The sequence below is a fragment of the Ochlerotatus camptorhynchus genome, unplaced genomic scaffold (genome assembly GCF_037179485.1).
Source record: "Ochlerotatus camptorhynchus isolate MF236.1 unplaced genomic scaffold, CSIRO-AGI_Acam_v1.1 ptg000577l, whole genome shotgun sequence".
NCBI classification, from domain to species: domain Eukaryota; kingdom Metazoa; phylum Arthropoda; class Insecta; order Diptera; family Culicidae; genus Ochlerotatus; species Ochlerotatus camptorhynchus.
The window spans coordinates 3,666,152-3,686,741 of NW_027041058.1; the positions used below are offsets into that span (position 1 = coordinate 3,666,152).

The window sequence follows — 20,590 nt, forward strand, 5'->3', positions numbered from 1 at the left end:
GGGAGTCCGGATTTGATGAACTGGTAGCCTGGTTGCTTGTGGTCTGCTTCTGGCCTTCAGCCGTGGGAAAGTGCGGCGTTTTATTACTCTGGCTTGAGCTACTTCTTTGTGGCGTGGTGTAAAGTGAATTTGCTAATATGTTGCCGGAACACTTTTTCTTTATCGGTACCGCGCCACAAGGTCACTGGAAACACCTTGCTTACACAATACACTCCCTTTGGAAAGGGTTCATTTAGCCACTTTTTATATTTCTTTACTTTTTTAATTTTGCAACCTGAATGTCGATTTCGTTGAAATACTCGACCAATTCATCAATTTCTTTTTGCAAATCGTTCATGTCCACTTCCACCGATGTCCGGATTTTCTGAAACTTTTCAGATCACTTGGCTATAAGCCTACTTGGCTTTGACGAGCCCAAATGTTCGCACTATCTGACCTTTGTCAGATTTGCACTTTGGCTCAACGGCCCACTTAAAACGCCAACTTTGCGGTTCTTTGCAGTCAGATTTTGACTGACTGCTATTTGGCTTAACGCCACACTATTTGGCACAAAGGCCCACTGGAACTGCCAACTTGCGGTTCTTTACAGTCAGATTTCGACTGACTGCTATTTGGCTTAACGCCACACTATTTGGCACAAAGGCCCACTGGAACTGCCAACTTGCGGTTCTTTACAGTCAGATTTCGACTGACTGCTATTTGGCTTAACGCCACACTATTTGGCTCAAAGGCCCACTGGAACTGCCAACTTGCGGTTCTTTACAGTCAGATTTCGACTGACTGCTATTTGGCTTAACGCCACACTATTTGGCACAAAGGCCCACTGGAACTGCCAACTTGCGGTTCTTTACAGTCAGATTTCGACTGACTGCTATTTGGCTTAACGCCACACTTTGTCAGATTGACACTTTGGCTCAACGGCCCACTTAAACCGCCAACTTTGCGGTTCTTTGCAGTCAGATTTCGACTGACTGGAAGTTCGCGGGCTCAAAACGTCGGAAAACGTCCTCCAAGATTCCTCTCTGGAGCCACCATGAAATGTCGCCGCCAAAAGCTACTTTCTTCTCCGGTTAGGGAGAGTCTTTCGCTTTCAGATCAGACACTGTTTCTCGATTCCAGGAGCTACTTTTTTCCCCGGTTAAGGAGAGAAGTTTTCACTTCTAGGCCGAAAGTTCTTTCGGATTCAAAAAAGAGAAGAATCTGGAGTAACCTATGAAACTTAATTTTATTCAACAAAATTGTACAAAGTGATCTTACAGCTACGTGTTGCATTAGCAACTTATAATTATGTAAAACTTTTACTTGGTTCGTCCAGGGTTTTACATATCCCTTTCAATACCGGACTTTTGACCTAATTTTGCCTATTCTATTAGCTAGGATTTCGATCGCCCTTGAAAGGGTAAATTTGTGTTATTTGGATCTTATATACTATGCCCTCTCAGATCTGGGATTTCTCGGGTTATCTTGTAAGTTTATTTCTTTTTGTAACTCAGATCTGATATGGCTCTTCAAATAAGAATGAGACATTTGTAACGTTTAAACATTATAATTATATCCTTCGTTAAGGATAAACAGAGAGGGAAAGCTAAACGTAACCTAGATGCGCAAGCATGCCATGCGTGGGCGTGTTTATCCTACTTGAACGCAGAAACGTTCCTAAGTAAATACTGCAGTTAGATTATGTAAAACGAGCTCTCGCTCCTTTTGCCCTACTTTTCATTTCATATTCTTGGCCTTGGTATCAACGTCAGCTAGGGCTATGCAAACGGGATGCAACTGTGAGTATCTTATGGTTTTGGTTTGAAATTAATTGCCTCGCGGTAACAGTGTGTAATGCACGTTTCAAACTGTCAGTCTGTATCGACATCATAACATCGTTAATTAAAACGCAAAAAGTAAAATGATCATTTTCTTTGGCATTTTATAATATTCTATCATTACAGGAACTCCTCCTCTGCACCGCCGGAATGCGTCAACATCGGCTTCTACAGCAGTATCGCTACTAGCAGCACAACAATTGTCAAAATTACTACCATTAATAACATTAGAATCTACACCATGGTGTACAGAAAGGCGCACAAGGGAAACACGTTCTTCCACCCATTCACGCACCAAATAAATTAATAAACAAACAGTGGTAAGTTGGTAACTTGATTGAAACCATAATTGAAAAATGTGGGTTTATTTTTTAATAATGATTTAATTTGGTTTTGAAACAATCAAAATAACATTTCAATGCAACAAAACGACAATTACTTTAAATAATGCTTTAATTTGATTCAAGCAAACATTTTTTTATATCAATAAAAGTCGATGTTCAATTCAATAAAAATTAGTAGAAATAACCAGCTCAATATTGTTGTTGAATTAATCTATCAATTTTATTGATCCATATTCGATTCAAAATTTAATTTAAAATGAAACATAATTTGTTTGATTGCACTATGCTTTTTTCTGCGTGATACTGGCTCACCCAACGTACACTTAAAAAACACTGAAAACGAAACTAGCTCAGAAAGTGAATCACTTTTACTCAGTTGTGAGTCGCTTTTACTCATTCGTATGGAGAATTTCTAAAAGCGTAGGTCACTCAGCGCATGAGTAACCATACGCTTTTAAAAATGTCTCCATACGAATGAGTAAAAGGTAAAGCCCTACAGTAAAAGTATGGACGACTGTCACCACAAAACAGAAAAAAACTGTTCCAATCGAGCAAAGCGGTGCATTTTGACGGTTCGATTGGAACAACTTTTGACAGACGTCCATACTTTTACTGTAGGGCTTTAGTAAAAGGGACTTACTCTCTGAGTCTTCAACTGACAGTCTGAAAGCTTCTATAAGTATAATGGTTGGTGTGTTCCGTATCCAACAGGCGAAAACTTTTTTTTCCAACATGGTGTAAAGTATGATGCCTACATTTTGGCTGTTCGTGTTTTCATGCGGCTGGGGCCAAGGCTGATGGAAGCTTAAGGTTGATCAACACTGCAAAAAACACACAAGCGACCATTTCACCATTTTGACAGTTTTGTTCCTTTAAATTATGCTTTAGGTCTCATTATCAATGTATTCCAATACAACACCAAAGCACTACAGTAATAAAATTTCCATTGTTATTTTTATGTGTCCCACACATGAATTTTTGCAATGTGATGAATATATGATATATATGTGTAAATCCATGTGTAAACACACATGCTATTGATTTGACTCATAAATTTCATGTGTACTTCTGAGTGGATTCTGTTTATGTGTGGACACATGAAAATCATGTGGAATTAGACATGGAAATTCGCCAATAAAAATGTGTCGAATTTTATGAGTGTAATCGAGTTTTGTCTAACGATCTTCAGGTGTTCTAAGATCTCCATGAAGTTCTCTTGAAATATTTTCAAGACATCAGGTTGATCAGGTATTATTCGCTAAAGATCTTCAACTATCCATCATTTCAAATCACATTTATTGGATGTTCTCTCACATACCTGGGTTCCTCAGAAATTATTCAGTAGACCATCAGATGATCAGAGATCCTTATTATAACTTTAGGTTTCTTTTTCAAGACTTCAGATCAATCAGGTATCAATCTGAAAATATTCAACTATCCAACAATCCAAATCATATCTCTCATATGATTCTGGCGGCTCAGAAATTATTCCAAAGTCCTTCATGTGTTTTAAGATTTCCATAAAGTCCTCTGGATACTTTATCAAGACTTCATCTCCTCGATATTCTCTCATGATACCAGGTGACTGAGTATATCAATTAATAAACGGATTCTTCAAACGATGTTTTTAAAAAGAAGGTACAATTGAGACTGAGCTTTATTAATCGATCCAAATTAATTGAAACCTACCAAGTGACCCTAAAAGTCCTAACGTTGCATTTCTCTACCCAGGTAGCGGGGCCATAGTCCGTGTCGTTGTCCTATGTCGTTGTTGTTGCCAAGTGCTGCGTCTGCAAGTCCGAGGTTCACTCGAGGCTAGTTGCTGTTGTTGTCAGGTGTCCACGATGGTTCGATGGTGCCGATGTTGAATATGCTTAAGCCGGCAATTTGTTTATGATGCTGATGAGCTGTTCCTTGGTCACCGGTGTTTGTGTTGTTGGAAAATGTAGGCTACCGCTGTTAACTTATATTCCAAAGACCTTCAGCTGATCAGTCTTCAGGTTGAACAAGTATTATTCTAAAGATCTTGAACTGTTCACCAACATCACGTCTCTTAGATATTCACTCACGATACCAGGTCGCTTAGAAGATGTTTCAAAGACCATCAAGTGATCAGTGACATGACATCCCTAAGATATTTTCTCATTTGATACCAAGCGACTCAGACATAATTTCATAACCCTTCATAGGATCAGAGATATTTTTTCAAGTCTTCAGGTTGTTTAGGTACTATTCTGAAGACATCTGGTTTAATCAGGTATTATTCTGAAGATCCCAAACTGTCCAACAATTAAGGTAATGGCTCTCAGATATTCTCTCAGGAAACCCGATGACTCCTATTTTTTCCAAAGATCTTCAGGTGATCAGAGACCTTCAAAAATATTTCTGGTGGATCAGTTATTCTAAAGATCCCTTACTGTCCAATAATAAATAATATAACTCTAGGCAATCAAAACAACTTCCGAATGAGAAATTTCTAGCTCAACTCTTAAACCAGCTTCTTCTTGTTCTTCGCATTTCAAGCTTATTGCATATCGCATATCAGCTTATTGCGTGCTCTCAACTTAGTGTTATAGATGCACTTCCACAGTTATTAATTAAGAGCTTTCGATGCCTTTACCACAGACAAACAGACATAACACATTGAATATTTCTCACTGTAAAACATCGTCACTAAAACATTACCGCCATCTGTTGAATACAGTGTGGTGGGTAGCACGCTGAACAGATGGCGGTAGTGTGTAAACGTCAAACACAAGGGAATTGAATATGCGCGCCACAGGTGGCGGTACTACCAACTACGATACTTTTAAATTGACCGTTAAATGCTTGTTCGATGAACAACTTGCGACTGTTATGTCTGTTTGTCTGTGCCTTTACCATTTTTGCATTGGTATAATTGTGTAGCAAGTCCAATAATACTTCTATGCCCAGGGAAGTCGAGAAATTTTCCAACCCGAAAAATTCCTAGACTGGACCGGAAATCGAACCCAGCCACCTCCACCACTCAACACAATAATCTTCTGTTTAAGCCATGCTATATTCACCTTTTCTCTACGATGGGACCGGCAGCATTGCGACCAGTGCGCAAAACAGTCAGCTTCAATGAATCATTTTCATATGAAAAGTTCACTGCCTCGTGAGAGTTTGAATGATTGAGAAGTAAACGAGTCACTGACAGCCGAGCACTCAGTCAGTACGTTTATTCTTCCGTGATGGTACCCAATCCTTGTTTCTTTCATTGCCTCGTCCTTTACCGTTTGGTACAAGCGGTCTGGACAGAGCCATGAATTAAATAATGCAGTGATTTCGATTCTTTGACTGCTTCCGTCGAAGAGTCCATCAATCGGCTGCTGCACGGTAACCGCAAAATACCCAATAATGAATACAAAGTAAGCATTTCCGAGGGAAACTGGGACTATTTACTCATTAAATGAGTAAAATGTTACCCATTTATGAGTAATTTAAACTACAAATATATGTGTAACATATTCATTTGTGAGTAACAAATACTCATAAATGGGTAATATTTTTACTAATATAATAAGTGGCCCCAGTCTCCCTCAAAAATGGTCACTTTGTAGTAAATATCGAGTCTTTTATAGTCATGTATTGTTGGGAAACTAAAAAATTTCAAGCAGTTTTCCATTGGCTTGCAAATTAAAATCGATCGACTCCGCAGTACCCAGCTGATTTATCATAGAATATACGTCGACTACTGTGACCGCTTACACCACATTGTGAAAAGTACCAAAGTACCATTCTCCTCCATTTTTTTACATGACAAGAAAGAAAAGGATAATATTGTTGGATTGTTGCATATATGTCAGGCGCACAATATGCTTCAATTTCACCACAGCTCAACGTGTACATTGAAAACGAAACTAACTCAAGGAGTGAGTCACTTTTACTCAGTTATGAGGAACTGTTACTCATTCGTATGGAGAAAATTCAAAAAGCTTATGTCACTCAAAACATAAGTAACCTGCGCTTTTAGAAATATCTTCATACGAATGAATAAAACGGGCTCACTTTCTGAGTACGATTCGTTTTCAGTGTAGCATAAATTCCCTGATACTAACTCTTTATTAAGAAACATTGTAAAAAATATAGTTCAGTTCCACAAAGCTTCCTCATTTGAGCCTTGAAATATAAGAGATTTTTTAAAAAAACGATAGACGCGATAGGAAAGTTTTGCCCACCGCTACTATTCGGCTGTTTTCTATACGGACCATGAGATCAACTCAGATGAATTCGAATAAATTTTGCAAAAAGTGGATTTGCTCACAAAGTGAGTAAAATTTTCCGAGTTTTTTCAGGAAAAACTTTTCTAATATAAGGAAAATCGAGAAAATGTTCGACATATTCAAGAAGTTTTTCCTGGAAAACTCCGAAAAATTTTACTTACTGAAAATTCACTTTTTGCAAAATTTAGTCGAATTCAACTAAATTTTGAATGATTTGTGTATTCAATCGATTTGCTATGATTAGTTTCAACCCTAGACTAATCGATTGCAAAAGTTCAGATCTATTGATTAGTTAACAGTCCAATAATAGCGCTGGCAAAATCTTACAGGAATCCCCCGACGAATGCGTTGGGTGGCACTGTTCACCTTCAACTTGAGCTGATTTTCTAGTTTATGGTGGACACGTACAGAAAATCAGCTCAATCGGTTGGAAAACTGCCAATAAAAAACGTTGGGTAGATAGTGTATAGTTACGTTGAAGGTGTAACCAGTGGTGGCACGAGTCCTGGAGTTTAACATTTTTTCCTTAACATTTGATACATTTTGCGATAACCATTGTGACGACACACAAAAACAAACTGGCAAGCGGCAAAAATGTCATGACATTTCTAAACTGTTTTCTGCCAGCGACAGAACATTTTCGCACAAAGAAGCAGACAAGACCAGCGGCGCGCGCGACATACATTTATGTCGTGTAGAATTTTGCTGATTTCTGGCTAATTACTGCATTTATTTGATGTTTATTGCATGGAATTAAAAGATAAGAATGAAGACTGACCACTCATAAGCATTGATGTTAAAATTATGCGTAAATAAGGGAGTTGGTAATTTACTGTCACACGCAAGCCTGCAGCTAAAATTTCATTCCAATAAACTGTTTGGAAAAATCAGGCTGCGAGATTTTATTTATTATCTATCTCCGCTGTTCGTTTGGAATGTAGTTATACACGGTCGCTCGTGTGCTGGCTGTTTTGTTTCGCTCTGGACGATGGTTTTTCAAAAAATGTACTGTTGCCACCTCTGGGTGTAACTACGTCAGTCAGAAGTAGTTTAGCTGTGAGTGAAGAATAAAAAAGACAAAATATTAAACTATTCGTCACAAGGCTTTCTCTGAATTGTATTCACCAACTCCCAGCATTTTTCTCTTAAACTCAATATTTCTAAACGTTGATCATTGCTTAAACATACAAACTCTTCTAATCGACACTTCCCACCTTGGCGGCTAAAATAATTCTCCATCCATCGTTCCATTCCATTGTATGACTTGATTTCCGTTCTCCATCTTTCTAAAATCTACACAAACTTTTCTGTTCCGTTCCTCCGTCGATTTGTAAGTGCACTTCTTGCTTCTATTTAGTCTGAATAACGTTTAACATTACTTTAAAATTACTCATATTATCACTTCCACATGTTTTATAGATTTTTTTTTGTTTTGAGTTACTGTTCGTTCAATTTTAGCTACACATTTCATCATAAGTATTGTTCCGCTTCCAAATGGAATGCTTTTCAATTTCCTGCTGGTTTCGCCGTTAAGTCATCATTACAAAAGTAAATGCTATTATTATTAGTTCACAGTACTTGTCATTGCTTTCTTAGGATGAAATCAGGGAAGATGAAGGATTTTATCATAAATAAGCATACATTCATATCGTTTTAGTAGTAGTGCATCATCCTTCCGGAAAGCAATGAAAAGTGTTCCATGTTCAAAACTGAATCCAAGTTTTATTCTGTTGATTGGTGGTAATTTTTATCATTAGACGCTTGGCGGTAGGCTCTTGCTATTATTTTTTTGGATCGATACGCACGTACGCAGGTAGACCACAAAACGACAGACTTATCTTCTGTGGCGACCCTGTCGGGCGTCGGTGACTGCTCCCCACAGTTCGATGATAAAGTCGTCGGTGAATCCGAATGCTTCCAGGTCGGACGCGTCAATTGCCTCGGCAAAGTCCATTGAGTTAGTTTTATTGCTACCTAGGTCCCAGATCTAAAATAAAGCAGGAAAAATCAACGACGATGCTAGAAGGATACTCAGACAGACATAATTTACTTGTGTCGCTAGTTCGGTGTCGTTGATTCCCATGAACGAATCTAGCAATGTGTTGATGGCATCTATTCCACGCTGTGTGACGTCGTCATGCTACAATGTAGGAATGGCAAATTTAATCAAGTTGTTTAGATATTTTCGAAGGATCTTCCGACAAACCTCGTCCTCGATGGCTGCATTGCCGTTGGCCTTAAACCTAAGCGTCTCCTTTCCACTGCCATAGCCTGGCTTCGACTGCTTGGCACCTCCCTTGCGTGGTGCGATACCCTGGAAGCCGCTCTTCATCGGTTCGATCAATCGAATCGTGAAGGTCGCTCCGGTGGGGATGTCCTTGAGCATGCGGGCTACTTCGTAGTGTCGCTTACCGACCACGTTGATGCCGTCCAGTTTCTCGATGTGATCGCCCACCTGGAAATTCCAAACTCAGTTTAATGTTGATACACCGACAGCGGAGGATCGAATCCTAACCTGTATGTGAGGAAGCCGGTCGATGACGCTGCCGCTTTTGATTCGCTTGATGAATGCATATCCGGCACCGTTGTCGGTGATGGTGAGTCCGAGGGCGTCTTCTGATTTCACAATTTCCACCTCCTTCGGTCGGCCTTTCTTGTGTGCGAAGATGAAATCGTTCAAACCGATCTGACCGCCCAGCAGGTTGCTCATGTCGACCTTGTGCGAGTTTAGCGTGCAGAATAGAATCTGAAAGGTTAGGCAATAGAAGGGGAGGATGTGAAATGTACGTTTAAAATTTGACAATAAAAGCAATTATTGCAATAATGGTCAAAGCATGTTGTACAAGAATTTACAAATTACTGCTTATAAGCGCATATCAGTTCCAATTTCGCTTGATTTTCTATTCATAAGAGACAGAGTTGTGCAATTATGAGGGATTCAGATTATACCAAATATATCATATTAACAATATGATCCATTAATGCCTTTAAGATGTAAAATCCATCTGTTTTGAACAGTAGTGTGATTCAATGTGCAATACACTTGAATTGATAGAGAAAGATTATCAACATTTCCAAGTTTGAAACACTAGAAATCAACGTGTCGAACACATTGAAACATGGTGAAATACTCTTAAAATAAATTTTTTTGTGCATATGAAAAATCAAGTGCTTAAACACTTCGATCAGACGAGTGGAATTTTTTGAGTGTAAGCAAATGAGTGGATCATATTGTTATGCCTTAAAATGTTCATTGCGGTATTAAGCCACCGTACGACGGCCTTCAACGAAATTTTGTAACAGCCCCATTTAAGGAGAATAGATGACTGCATCCTCGTAGATTTAGGATCTTCATGCGGAGGGCAAGTTCTGCAGCCATTTTTGGCAGTAGAACCAGATCCAACTGTAGATTGATTATATGATCATATAATTAATGTAGCTTGAAATGACGTTTTCTACCAGTCGAACTTTATCATGGAGCAATACTATGAGATTTATTCTACTGTAACTGTTTCGAATTGCGAGAGAAACGCGTCCCGATAGCTGGTTGTACGATTGTACGTCAAAGATTTTCTTCTTCTCTTCGAACACGGCCCATCATCTTTTGATTCCGTGATTAGTACGGAATTACATAATAAGATCAACATTTCCCAATTCAGAAGATAGTTTCGGGCTAAAACAAGGAGAAGGAAAATTTTAAGTTTCTTATTTTAGAAAAAAATAAGGAGAAGGGTCTGTGCCTAGGGGCACAAACGGAAGTTTGACGTAGGACCGCTAGTGGACGGAACAAATATCTTGATCTTTTAGTTCTTAACTCTTTCAATTCTGATTTGTTGGCCTTGAAAAGGGCCGGTTGTTTTGACGTAGGACTACGTCTGTGATTTCTATATGGGGGTTCACTTTATGAAAACCAAAAAATGGAACATGTAACGAAATTATGAAAGATTTTGAACATTAATAATTCAGCTGCCCCTGGACCAATTTTAATAATTTAACACCAATCGATCAGAAATATTTCTACGCATCAATAGAACTGCTTCCGACTTTTCAACAAGAAACTATTGAAATGTGGTAAATGTCAAGCATTTTCCAAAAGCGTCGAAATAACTAACAAATCCACCAATTGCGTACATGCATATGCTGCTTCCCCAACACAGTCATCAGAGAATCGTTTCTAGACGAAACATGTCGATGTAGCATTGCTGCTTCCCCAACACTGTCATCAGAGAGTTGTTAGTAGACGAAACAAGTCGAAGTGATATTCGCCTTCGACCTTCGGGCGTGTGCGAAAAGGGAGGATGCAATTGCGTAACATTTTACACACTCATCGTCATATTCAGAACTACACGCCCTTAATGACCACACAAAATACTCTCCAGAGTTGTAATTTTGTAATCTAACTTGAAAGCAGGGGTGCAAGTGATTTTGATCCATTCTCTCCATCGACTTCCTGTTTCGTTAATAACTCGAAGGCAAACACATTCATTGATATGTTTGTTGTTCTGGATGATAGAAGAGCATAGCAGAAATATTGCGAAATAGGTTAGTGAAGCCATGATCATCAAAAGAGGAAATCGATGAAGAGAATTGACTTTCACCCCTCTGCTTATAAGCCCCTTAATTCAGTCATCGTCATAGCAATGAAAACTTGCATCGCATCGCTTTTGATTCTTGGGTTACACTTTCTTGTTGCAATTCTACTGTTCGATATTTTCGAAGGACCACCAAAAAACATGAAATTTAACTATTTTCTAGGGATGCCTAAAACTCAAATTATTCGATTAACGATTAATCGTAAAGATTTTTCCAGCTATTCGATTAAATATTTATCGAATTTTCAATTATTTGAGCGCGTTACCGACATCCTATCTTATTTCTACTCGTTTGATTTTGCGCAGTAGAGAAGAACCATGACGTGAAACAAGATTATAAATTCGCCGAAAAAGTGCTAAGCGTCTTTCTGCTAAAGGCTCAGATTTACCAACTTGTTAAGAGAAGGAGTTTAACGAGAGCATCTAAAACGGAGAGGAGCTTTAGCTGGATGGATACTGATATTCTGCGGTCTTCCAACCTGTCGCAGACACCAGTTCAACCTCTGTCCAGCAGCAGACGGGCAGAGACTCTTGTGAGTGCCCAATCATTGAACCGAATAATATGGGATTGTCCGGTCCGATTTGCTGATCCAGCTGCCTACACGTCATCATCATCTTCCAAAGGCTTTAAGCCTATGCTACCATCGGCCCTTTTCAGGGCCACCAAGATTTTCCAAAAGAGTTGAATTTCTGAACATGTCCCAAATAAAGTTCATATCAAATGGTTATTTTCAGGGCATAGTCATACTAAAGAGTAAAATCAGAGAGAACCCCACTCAAATTCCTATTCCTATACACAAAAAAACAAGTTCCTGCTGCAGTTAACAAATATCATTTATTATTTAAGAACACGTAGTCCTACGCCATCATTGCGTACAACCCCATAGGGCTGTCCCTTGAAGTTTTTCAAATGGTGGGCACACCAGTGCAAGTCGATGCCGACCGGATGACAGCGGCCTAGTCTTGACTTCCTATTGCGGGAAGCCTTTCCTCCGGTTGATGTGGGTGCTTTCCGTCGTCTTTGTATTGGTGCGATGCGTTCTGTTCCACTCATACGTCGTGTCCGACGCTTATCCGTCCGTTGCTCGAATGTAAATGACGAAGAAAACGACTTGCAGGGCTGTTACAAAATTTTCTAAATATGATCCGCGAAATCCGCGATTTTTTAAAAGAAATCCGCGACTTCAAATACTAATCCGTGCCAAAAAATTATTTTCATTGCCTAAAAATAGCATTTGTATACTACTACATGGCATTTCAAGCTTATAGCATATTAGATTTTCGCCTGCTCTCAACTTAGTGTTCTTTGAAGTACTTTCACATTTTAATTGAGAGCTTTCTATGCCCGTACCATCCTATGCCCAAGAAAATAGAGAAATTTTCCAAACCGAAAAATTAAAAGACCGGACGTGAATCGAACTCAGTCGCCTCCAGCATGGACTTGCTTTGTAACTGCGCCTTTACCGACTGAGCTAAAAGAGTATCGTTTGTAACCTTTAATTTTTTTTTTAATTACATTGTATCATCTTCAGTTATTTATGTATAGTATAAATTCTGATTAATTAGTGAATATAATAAAACACCCTTACATTATGAGATTCTATTGAATAATACCGGCCTAGGTTTGAAACATTATTTAAAAAAAATGCATTTTCATTTGAAATGCAAATTTTCTTGACGTATTTTGCTGTCCTAAATGTTGTAGTTAATTTGGCTCTAGTTTTCTCAATGTTTTACCGATTCAAACTAAACACCCTGCACATAATCGAGAAATTACCAGAGGTTCATAAGTCACACTTGTTGGACACGTCGCGGTTGTGTATTTACACGGATATTCCTTGGGTTCTGTCCAATGGTGAGACATTTTCATTTTTTTTTCAATATGAACCTAGCACTTTTTGTTGTCAAATCATAACCGAATCGTATATATGTGACTTTGTGGATCATGTATGTATATTCCGAAAATTATAGGTTTTTCAAATCGTCCAGGACATCAGTTGATTTGCTCAAAGTGTCTATGTGGATCATGCATGATCTATTTCCGAGTAATCCAGATGTTCAAAGGTCTTCAAATCATCCTGGAGTTCAGATAATTTGATCTACTACACCAACCGAGACTGGGACAATGTCTTTAGTATCGAAATATTTCTAGATAGATGCACAGAGTCTATGTGGATCATGCATGAACTATTGCCATGTATACCATATGTTTTAAGTTCTCCAAATCGATCTGGAGTTCAGATGATTTATTCTACTAGATCAACCATGACTGGGATAAAGTCTGTAGTATCGAAATATGTCCAAACAGATTCATAGTGTCTATATGGATAATGTTTAATTATTTCCACGTATACCAGATGATCTAGGTTTTTCAAATCGTCCTGCAGTTCAGATGATTTGTTTTACTAGATCAACAAAGACTAGGATAATATCTGTAGTATCGAAATACCGATTTAGAAATCCTAGAACATTTGACATACACGGAAATAGGTTGGCATGATCCACATAGACACTGCAAATTTGTGTGGGCATATTTCGATACTACAGATATTGAATTAGTCTTGGGTGATCTAGTAGAAAAATAATCTGATCTCCAGAATGATTTCAGAACCTATAACATCTTGTATACGTAGCAATAGGTCGGGTACAATCCACATTGACACTTTGAATCTGTTTGGACATATTTCGATACTACAGACATTATTGGAGTCTTGGTTTATATAGTAGAACAAATCAACTGAACTCCAGGACGATTTGGAGAACCTAGAATATCCGGTATACATGGCATTTACTCGCATATATACGATTCGTTTATGATTTGACAACGAAAAATGCTATGTTCACATTGGAAAAAAAGGAAAATGACTTCATTGGACAGACCTCATTGAGATCATTTCTCGATTTTTCACACGGTGTTTGGTTTAAACCGGTAAAAAATTGAGAGCCAAATGAACAACAAAATTAATGACAGCAAAATAGTCCGGGACGGAAAGGTTACAATGCATTCCACAATTTTTATGACAGCACATCAGTCCCTTCGCGATTTTCGCGACATTATTTAATGTTTCCGCGATTTTCGCGACTGAAGATTCAAATCCGCGACAAATCCGCGAAAATCGCGAAATACGCGAAATTCGCGAAATCCGCGCCTGTTGTAACAGCCCTGGACTTGGCAAGCGTTTTTGTTATCGCTGCTTTTCTCCTCCATTCCTTTCATTGGTGAAAAGATGCGCATGCACAATGTGTCGTTTGTTCGATTTGCGCTCTATCGTTGCGTCCGTGTTTGGGATTTTTCGTTACATGTCTGAATTTTGAGTTTTTTAATGTGACCCCCAGTGTAGAAATTAAAGACGTAGTCCTACGTCAAAACCTCGCCCCAGTGCTTAGCTAAAGTAATTGTCTAGTCACTTTGATGTTACTGGATCACACATTTCTTTGATTAGCCTAAATTTTAGAATCTACTAATTAACGATTAATTTTAAGAATTTTAACTTTAATTTTCCTGGTGTTAGTCCACGTTTGTCTTTCTGCTATGTTGTGTGCTGCATGTGCCGTTTCTCAATACGATGTTATGCTCCCTTTGGCGTTGACATCTGGATGACGTTGACACCTCCGAGTGGTACTAAACTCACTCAGCTCAGTGGTTTCGTAACAAAAACTTCGAGAAAAGATGGTTTTGTTTATAATAGGCTGAAACATTCAAAATTTACTGTCCCATTTTCTTAAAACTGTCATGCATCCTCAATGTTTTCATGCATCCTCAATGTTTTCATGCATCCTCAATGTTCAGTGCTAAAAATCTAATCAGATTGAAGCTGGAAGACTAAGGAATCGTATAAATATATATAGCGAAGTATTTAGGTGAGAAAATCCAGCGAGCTTTACATTTCAATTTTGGTTGCCGAAAACAGTAACTGCCTGCCGAAGCCGTCATTTACCCTAGATAAATTACGGCTCAGAATAAACGCTATTTTGGGCTTATAGGCTAAATGCCATTGATTCACTAGGCTGAACAGCATTAGTCACAATCATGGAAAACTTAAGAACTATGACAGGGGGAAACTCGAGTTGACATAGAACTTTCAATGATCCTGGATCGAAACATGAAACATTTAAAGTTAATATTTTACTTGACTTTGTTTTGAAGACACAAAACTTTAAAAAAAATCAACATTGTGTCACATGTGTCATCCCAGACATTGAAATTTGTAAAATCTTGAACTTTTAACATTTTCTTAAACTAAGAAAAATCATCAAAGTGTCCTGTATTTGGAAAAAAAAAATTCAAACGATGGAATTGTAAAAAGTTGTAAAATCTAATACAATTTTAAATTTTCAAGATTTAAAAAAAAAACACGGGATTAAACATTAAAAAAAGGATCATTGAAGGATGAGGACCAAAGGGTGAGTCGATAATTATTGCCACACTTTCAAACTTGCGTAACTTTTTTCATAATTGACCGAAATTAACCAAATTTTTCCTAGTTTCTCATTAGAGTGTATTGTTTACATCCGCACAGTTGTGCAATTGTCAGTGACATGGAAGAAAATCAGCAAACCGTTCGCGAAAGGATTTTGTTCACCCACAAGCAAAATCCTGGGTGGTCTCATCGCGCCTTGGGAAAACGGATGAATATACATCATTCGACCTTCTCAAGGGTTCTCCAAAGGTTCCAGGAACGGATGACAGTAGTCCGAGCTGAACGAAAACCGGGAACCGTGCAAAAAAAAACGAGAGAGCGCTGATTGCTCATGGAATTTCAACTTCTTTTTGAATTTCCATTCTTCCGGGTCACTCTTATGTTTAACCGAGGTATAAAATTCCTGCCCAGGAATTTGATCGAAAACTGTCAGGAGCGGATAGACCGGGATTTTCGTTTCGAGCGTGCAGGATCGAATCGCGACGTGCTTGCTTCCAGGGCTTTGCATTTTCGAAGCTCTAAAATGAACTCGAGTTTTGTTTCTCTCATACAAACGTGTTCAATGCTTCATTTCTATAACGGCTTGCTAGACTATCAGCAAGAAATGATAATGAAAAAGAAGCACGCTTAGAAGGAAACGCTGGCTGTGGATCTTCTCGTCGTTGCTTTGCTCATCGCTTTCAATGTAATGTCGTTTTCGTTTTTGCGGTGTAGCTACACCGGTGCTACACTGCCGTACACCGAAATATTTTAGGGTGTAGATATACGATGCACCTTTGTTTACAAGCAAATGCTGTTGAGCTGTCAAAGACTCGCGCTTATTCCTGCTTACACGACACCAGTGCTACACCGCAAAAACGAAAACGACATAAGTAACGTCGATTTTCTAGTTAAACGAAACCTCATTATGGCTTTCAATCCCCTTTCACGAACACTCTATCACCGCTCTTTCAATTTGTTTAAAATGCGTTATGTCCCGTTTTCGTTCAATTTTTTTAAATAAATATGTGGATGGAAAATAAATTAAACATATTACGTGTAATCTTCAAGTGTTTTCACGTGAGAAATGCTTTAAATATGTAATTTCATTTTCCGTCATATACGTCATGAAACCTCTGTTGATGGGTTTCATGAAAGAGAAAACTATCAAAGTCGAGCGCTCTTTCGCTCATCCGTTTCACCGAAGCTGGAAAGGAAAACCAATGGAGCGACGGGAGAAAGAGAGACAAGCGATTGAACATTTATTATTGCACGCCGACTGAGGTTCTAGAATGCTGCGAAGCTGTTCGACTTTAACAGAAAAAGAAAGCCAGCAGTCTCTTCGTCGCATCGATTTGGTCGATTGAAGCTGATATTGTGACGCCCTGCTTGCTTCGGTGAAGCCATGATGTAAACAAATGAGCTTATCCTGACAACCAATGCCTACTGTGATTTTATACACTCTTAGCTTGATACGGTGTCCGGATTTTTTCGTGTTCAATCTTTATCCAATATGGTATAGTTGTCAAGCATAAATTTACAAAGTTTCTCAAACAGAAATTGATTTTTTTACAGCACTCAATTCCGAAAGTTCATAAAAAAAAGCTTGAATGAAGACTTCTAACAAGTAAGGTATTGATTAATGCAAATGCCGATGATCTTCTGAGTATTTAATTACTTCTACAGTCAAATTGGTGTGTTTGCTGCAAAGTCAACAGTGGATCAATAAGGAAGTCTGGTGGATAAACAACATTGCAGTTTACTTTTGGTGCTACTATACATTTATGGTGGGTCCCATGGAAACTTTCCATGACATGATGTGAGATGTGACCATAATTGATGCATGCGGAATCAGGAGCAGTTTTCAAGTACATAGTGCCATTATTGGTGCACCTCAACTAGTCTATTTTTCATTCATCTTTACCAACCCGTTCTAAATTAATGCAAGGTGAGAATAAGATATCGTAGTGTAATAAATAATTAATTTTGCTTATAGTAATGTCCGTATAGTAAGTAATTGGATCTGACGTGTTTTGTTTATGCTGCTGCTTTATTTTTCGCGAATTTTACTGAGTGTTAAGTGAAAATTTAGTAAGAGAATTGAAAAACTCCGTCAACTGAAACTTAATCAATAATTTCGTGTGTAAGTGCTCGGTTGTTACAACAAATAGAAACGAACGGATTATTAGACAACCACGAGTGGACAAACCGGTGGGAGATAGAAGAGTGTTGTGCTTGTAGATGGAAGCGAAGAAATTTCATCCCGTTAAATTTATGGATTTTGCGTTGCTCCGGATTTTTTTCTAACATATGTGGATTGTATCAGACGGCCAAGACGTATTTCAAGACTATACATTCCGTGCAAGCTTTACCACAAACCGGATTACCCTGTGAAGCGAACCGTCTACAATTGCGACTTCCCCTCTAACACATCATGCCAGCTTGTTAGGTTCACTTGGCCAGATTTGGTGAGTTCGTTCCATTTTGTCCTTTAAAATATTTTCATACTTAATTTCCGAGTACTAGTACTAGTGATACTACAAACATTTCCAAATCATTAAATACGCGTCAATCAAGCAATACCGCTTGGTTGAAAGTCCCAGTACATTATTAATGATTCCTACATTGAAATGTATTGGAGCGGGGCTTATCATATACGAAAAAAGTTTCGGAATGCTTGCGTTCTTGAAATGGGTTTTAGGAGTTGTGATAGAGCTGTCACCTTCTAACTCCCGGATTTAAGCTTCTTGAAATTATTTATATAAAAGATGGTTCCAGGAGGATTTTATCCATAATGCCACTGCCAGTCAATGGACAAATTCATGAAAGAAGGATACATATGTGGTAATATAGTAACAGGTTTCCTAATGACTACTGACTACTGATATTAGGCAGAATATAATGTTTCAACAAACACGTATTGGTCGAATTAGGATTTATCCCAGGCTACTATTGTAGAAAAACGTAATTGATAGATATTGGGCGGACCGCGTCGGAATGTTTAGAAAAATAGGGCGCACGCTTGATCCGGTTTAAGATACATTGTTGACTGCTTTCGGGAACATGATTTCATTTTAATAACTTGTTTACTTGTTTAACCAGGGCTTAAGCAATCGTCACGTTGGTCATAGCTTGTTATGATAGCCTGAACAATGCGTAAAGAGCAAACCGCGAAACATTGAACGTCGCGTGAAAGTGGAACTTAATAAAGGCCTAAGTGCTTTTTCGTAACTTTTAGTTTTCGGATTAGAAAAATAATCGGTTGCAGGACAGTGTTACCGATTTATATTAGATAATTCAAGCTATGTTGATCATTATAACATTAAATTTTGAATAACAAATGATAAGACAATCTTATTCAAATGTCGTAATAATACCTCTGACCAAGGAAAAATGATTTATATAGTTTTCATAAAAGTTGACGATACAAATACTAATGAGGAAAGGAATTCCGCATTTCCTTTTCCCAAGTCCTTTTCCTCTCCTTCCCTTCCCTTCTTCTCTTTTCAGAAAGCGAGTAATGGCGCTATAACCATATGCCATATAGGGCTAGGACAAGAGTTAGTGCTCAGGTCCCAACCGCTAGAAGAAAATGGTAGCGAGTAAGGGCGCTATAACCTAGGCGAATACAGCATTCCCTCCGTATAGGTTACGTCCGCACACCGCTCTCTGTTGTCCTTCGACTGAGGTCGGCTGGATCGATTGAGGGATGGCAGTGGGTTGGCGGTGCCGTCCACGCTTGTACGGAGGGAGGACTGTTTGCTCGAACACAAGGGGTAAATACCTGTGTTCCATCCCAGGAGATCGGACAACCAAGGAGTGTACATTAACTTTCTTAGCTCTGTCACTCCCAACGATTTATATAGCCTATTTTCAAATCCAGCATACGGAGCGGTTGGTACGGTATGTCCCCGCTCTTTGATTACCTGTGGATTAAATGTTAACCACTGTCTATACTTATTAAGTAGACATGGTAAACATTCACTTCCACAAAAATTAACTAAACGCTACACAGTAGGCCTGGCCGCTTTATTGTTTGTTTCACATCCTTGATGTGCAGCAGGCATTAATAATGACAAGAAAAATGATAGATGTATCATTTTCCAGGATTCTTTCAAGTACTGGCTGTGTATGTGTAGACTAGACTAGACTAGACTAGACTAGTAATGTCCGTATAGTAAGTAATGTCAGGATGTAACTAAATAAGTTCGAATTAATGGAATCCCAAGAGCAGTGTGTAGCCTAAATCTCTAATTTTATATCACTCTCTAATACATGCTTATTTGTATTCACCTTTGGTAAAGCTATGTAATCACACAATCCGGACTATTCGGTAATTTTCAAAAATATTCTTCACCACATCCACTTTATTAGAATTTCATCCCTCTTCCTATAAAATGTTCGTCACTACCACTGGAATGTTTATTGATTAAGCAGTAATTGTATAATAACATCCTCCTATTTTAAAACGATGCACTTATGGTTTTTCCATTACGATTTTTTCATCATCGAAAAAAACAACTCTTCACACTGTTAAATTTCACCGCTTCACTGTGGACCAATTACATTCCTGATAACTACTCAGAGCCACTAGCTCGAACTACCAACGACCGATCAAGAGGCGGATCCGGACAAACTAACGGTGCCACCATCAGTCCGCCAGCCAACTTGGCCGAACTTTGCTCGTGAAGATCACACCGAACTGCTTGATAGTGTTATGCATGCGCATCACCATCATCGTCATCATCATCATCATTATCATCGTCATCGTCTGCCCCCAACTCATCGTCCGCTCATCTACATGCAGCCTCCACCAATCCATCATGATCGCGATTATGATCAACAGCATCGTACGAACCAATATCTCAGCATATGCACCTCCTCGGATTGGATAGATAATGTATCATTCAACCCCGCGAGGGAAATACGTTCAATCAACGTATTTTTTTTTATTTCCATACACATGGATATGGGAAGTGGAGATGATTTTGTTACGAGTTTTTTTTCTATTAATTAGATAAATAATAAATTAACTTCGGAAGCTCCTCGGTTGATGTGGCACATCAATCAAACCATTGCAAATTTGGTGGCCAACATGAATTGAGTTACGTTTCTGCATTCCAACAGCAGCGGCCTTGCATCAGTTTGCATTTTCCAGAACAGGTTAGTATTGCAAGTTTTTTTTTTAAA

General features: G+C 38.6%; 1 protein-coding gene across 1 annotated transcript in view; it reads right to left on the reverse strand.

Moving 5' to 3' along the window:
* Nucleotides 1-7,996: 7,996 nt before the first annotated feature.
* The window catches only part of kermit (PDZ domain-containing protein GIPC-like protein kermit), a 71,909-nt gene continuing 59,315 nt past the window's right edge, over nucleotides 7,997-20,590 (reverse strand). The window contains exons 2-5 of the mRNA XM_065236956.1: nucleotides 8,924-9,154; nucleotides 8,615-8,863; nucleotides 8,459-8,548; nucleotides 7,997-8,395 (exon numbers count right to left, since the gene is read on the reverse strand). Coding sequence (XP_065093028.1) covers nucleotides 8,243-8,395; nucleotides 8,459-8,548; nucleotides 8,615-8,863; nucleotides 8,924-9,154 — 723 coding nt within the window. The 3' untranslated portion in view covers nucleotides 7,997-8,242. The remainder of the gene's footprint in view (nucleotides 8,396-8,458; nucleotides 8,549-8,614; nucleotides 8,864-8,923; nucleotides 9,155-20,590) is intronic.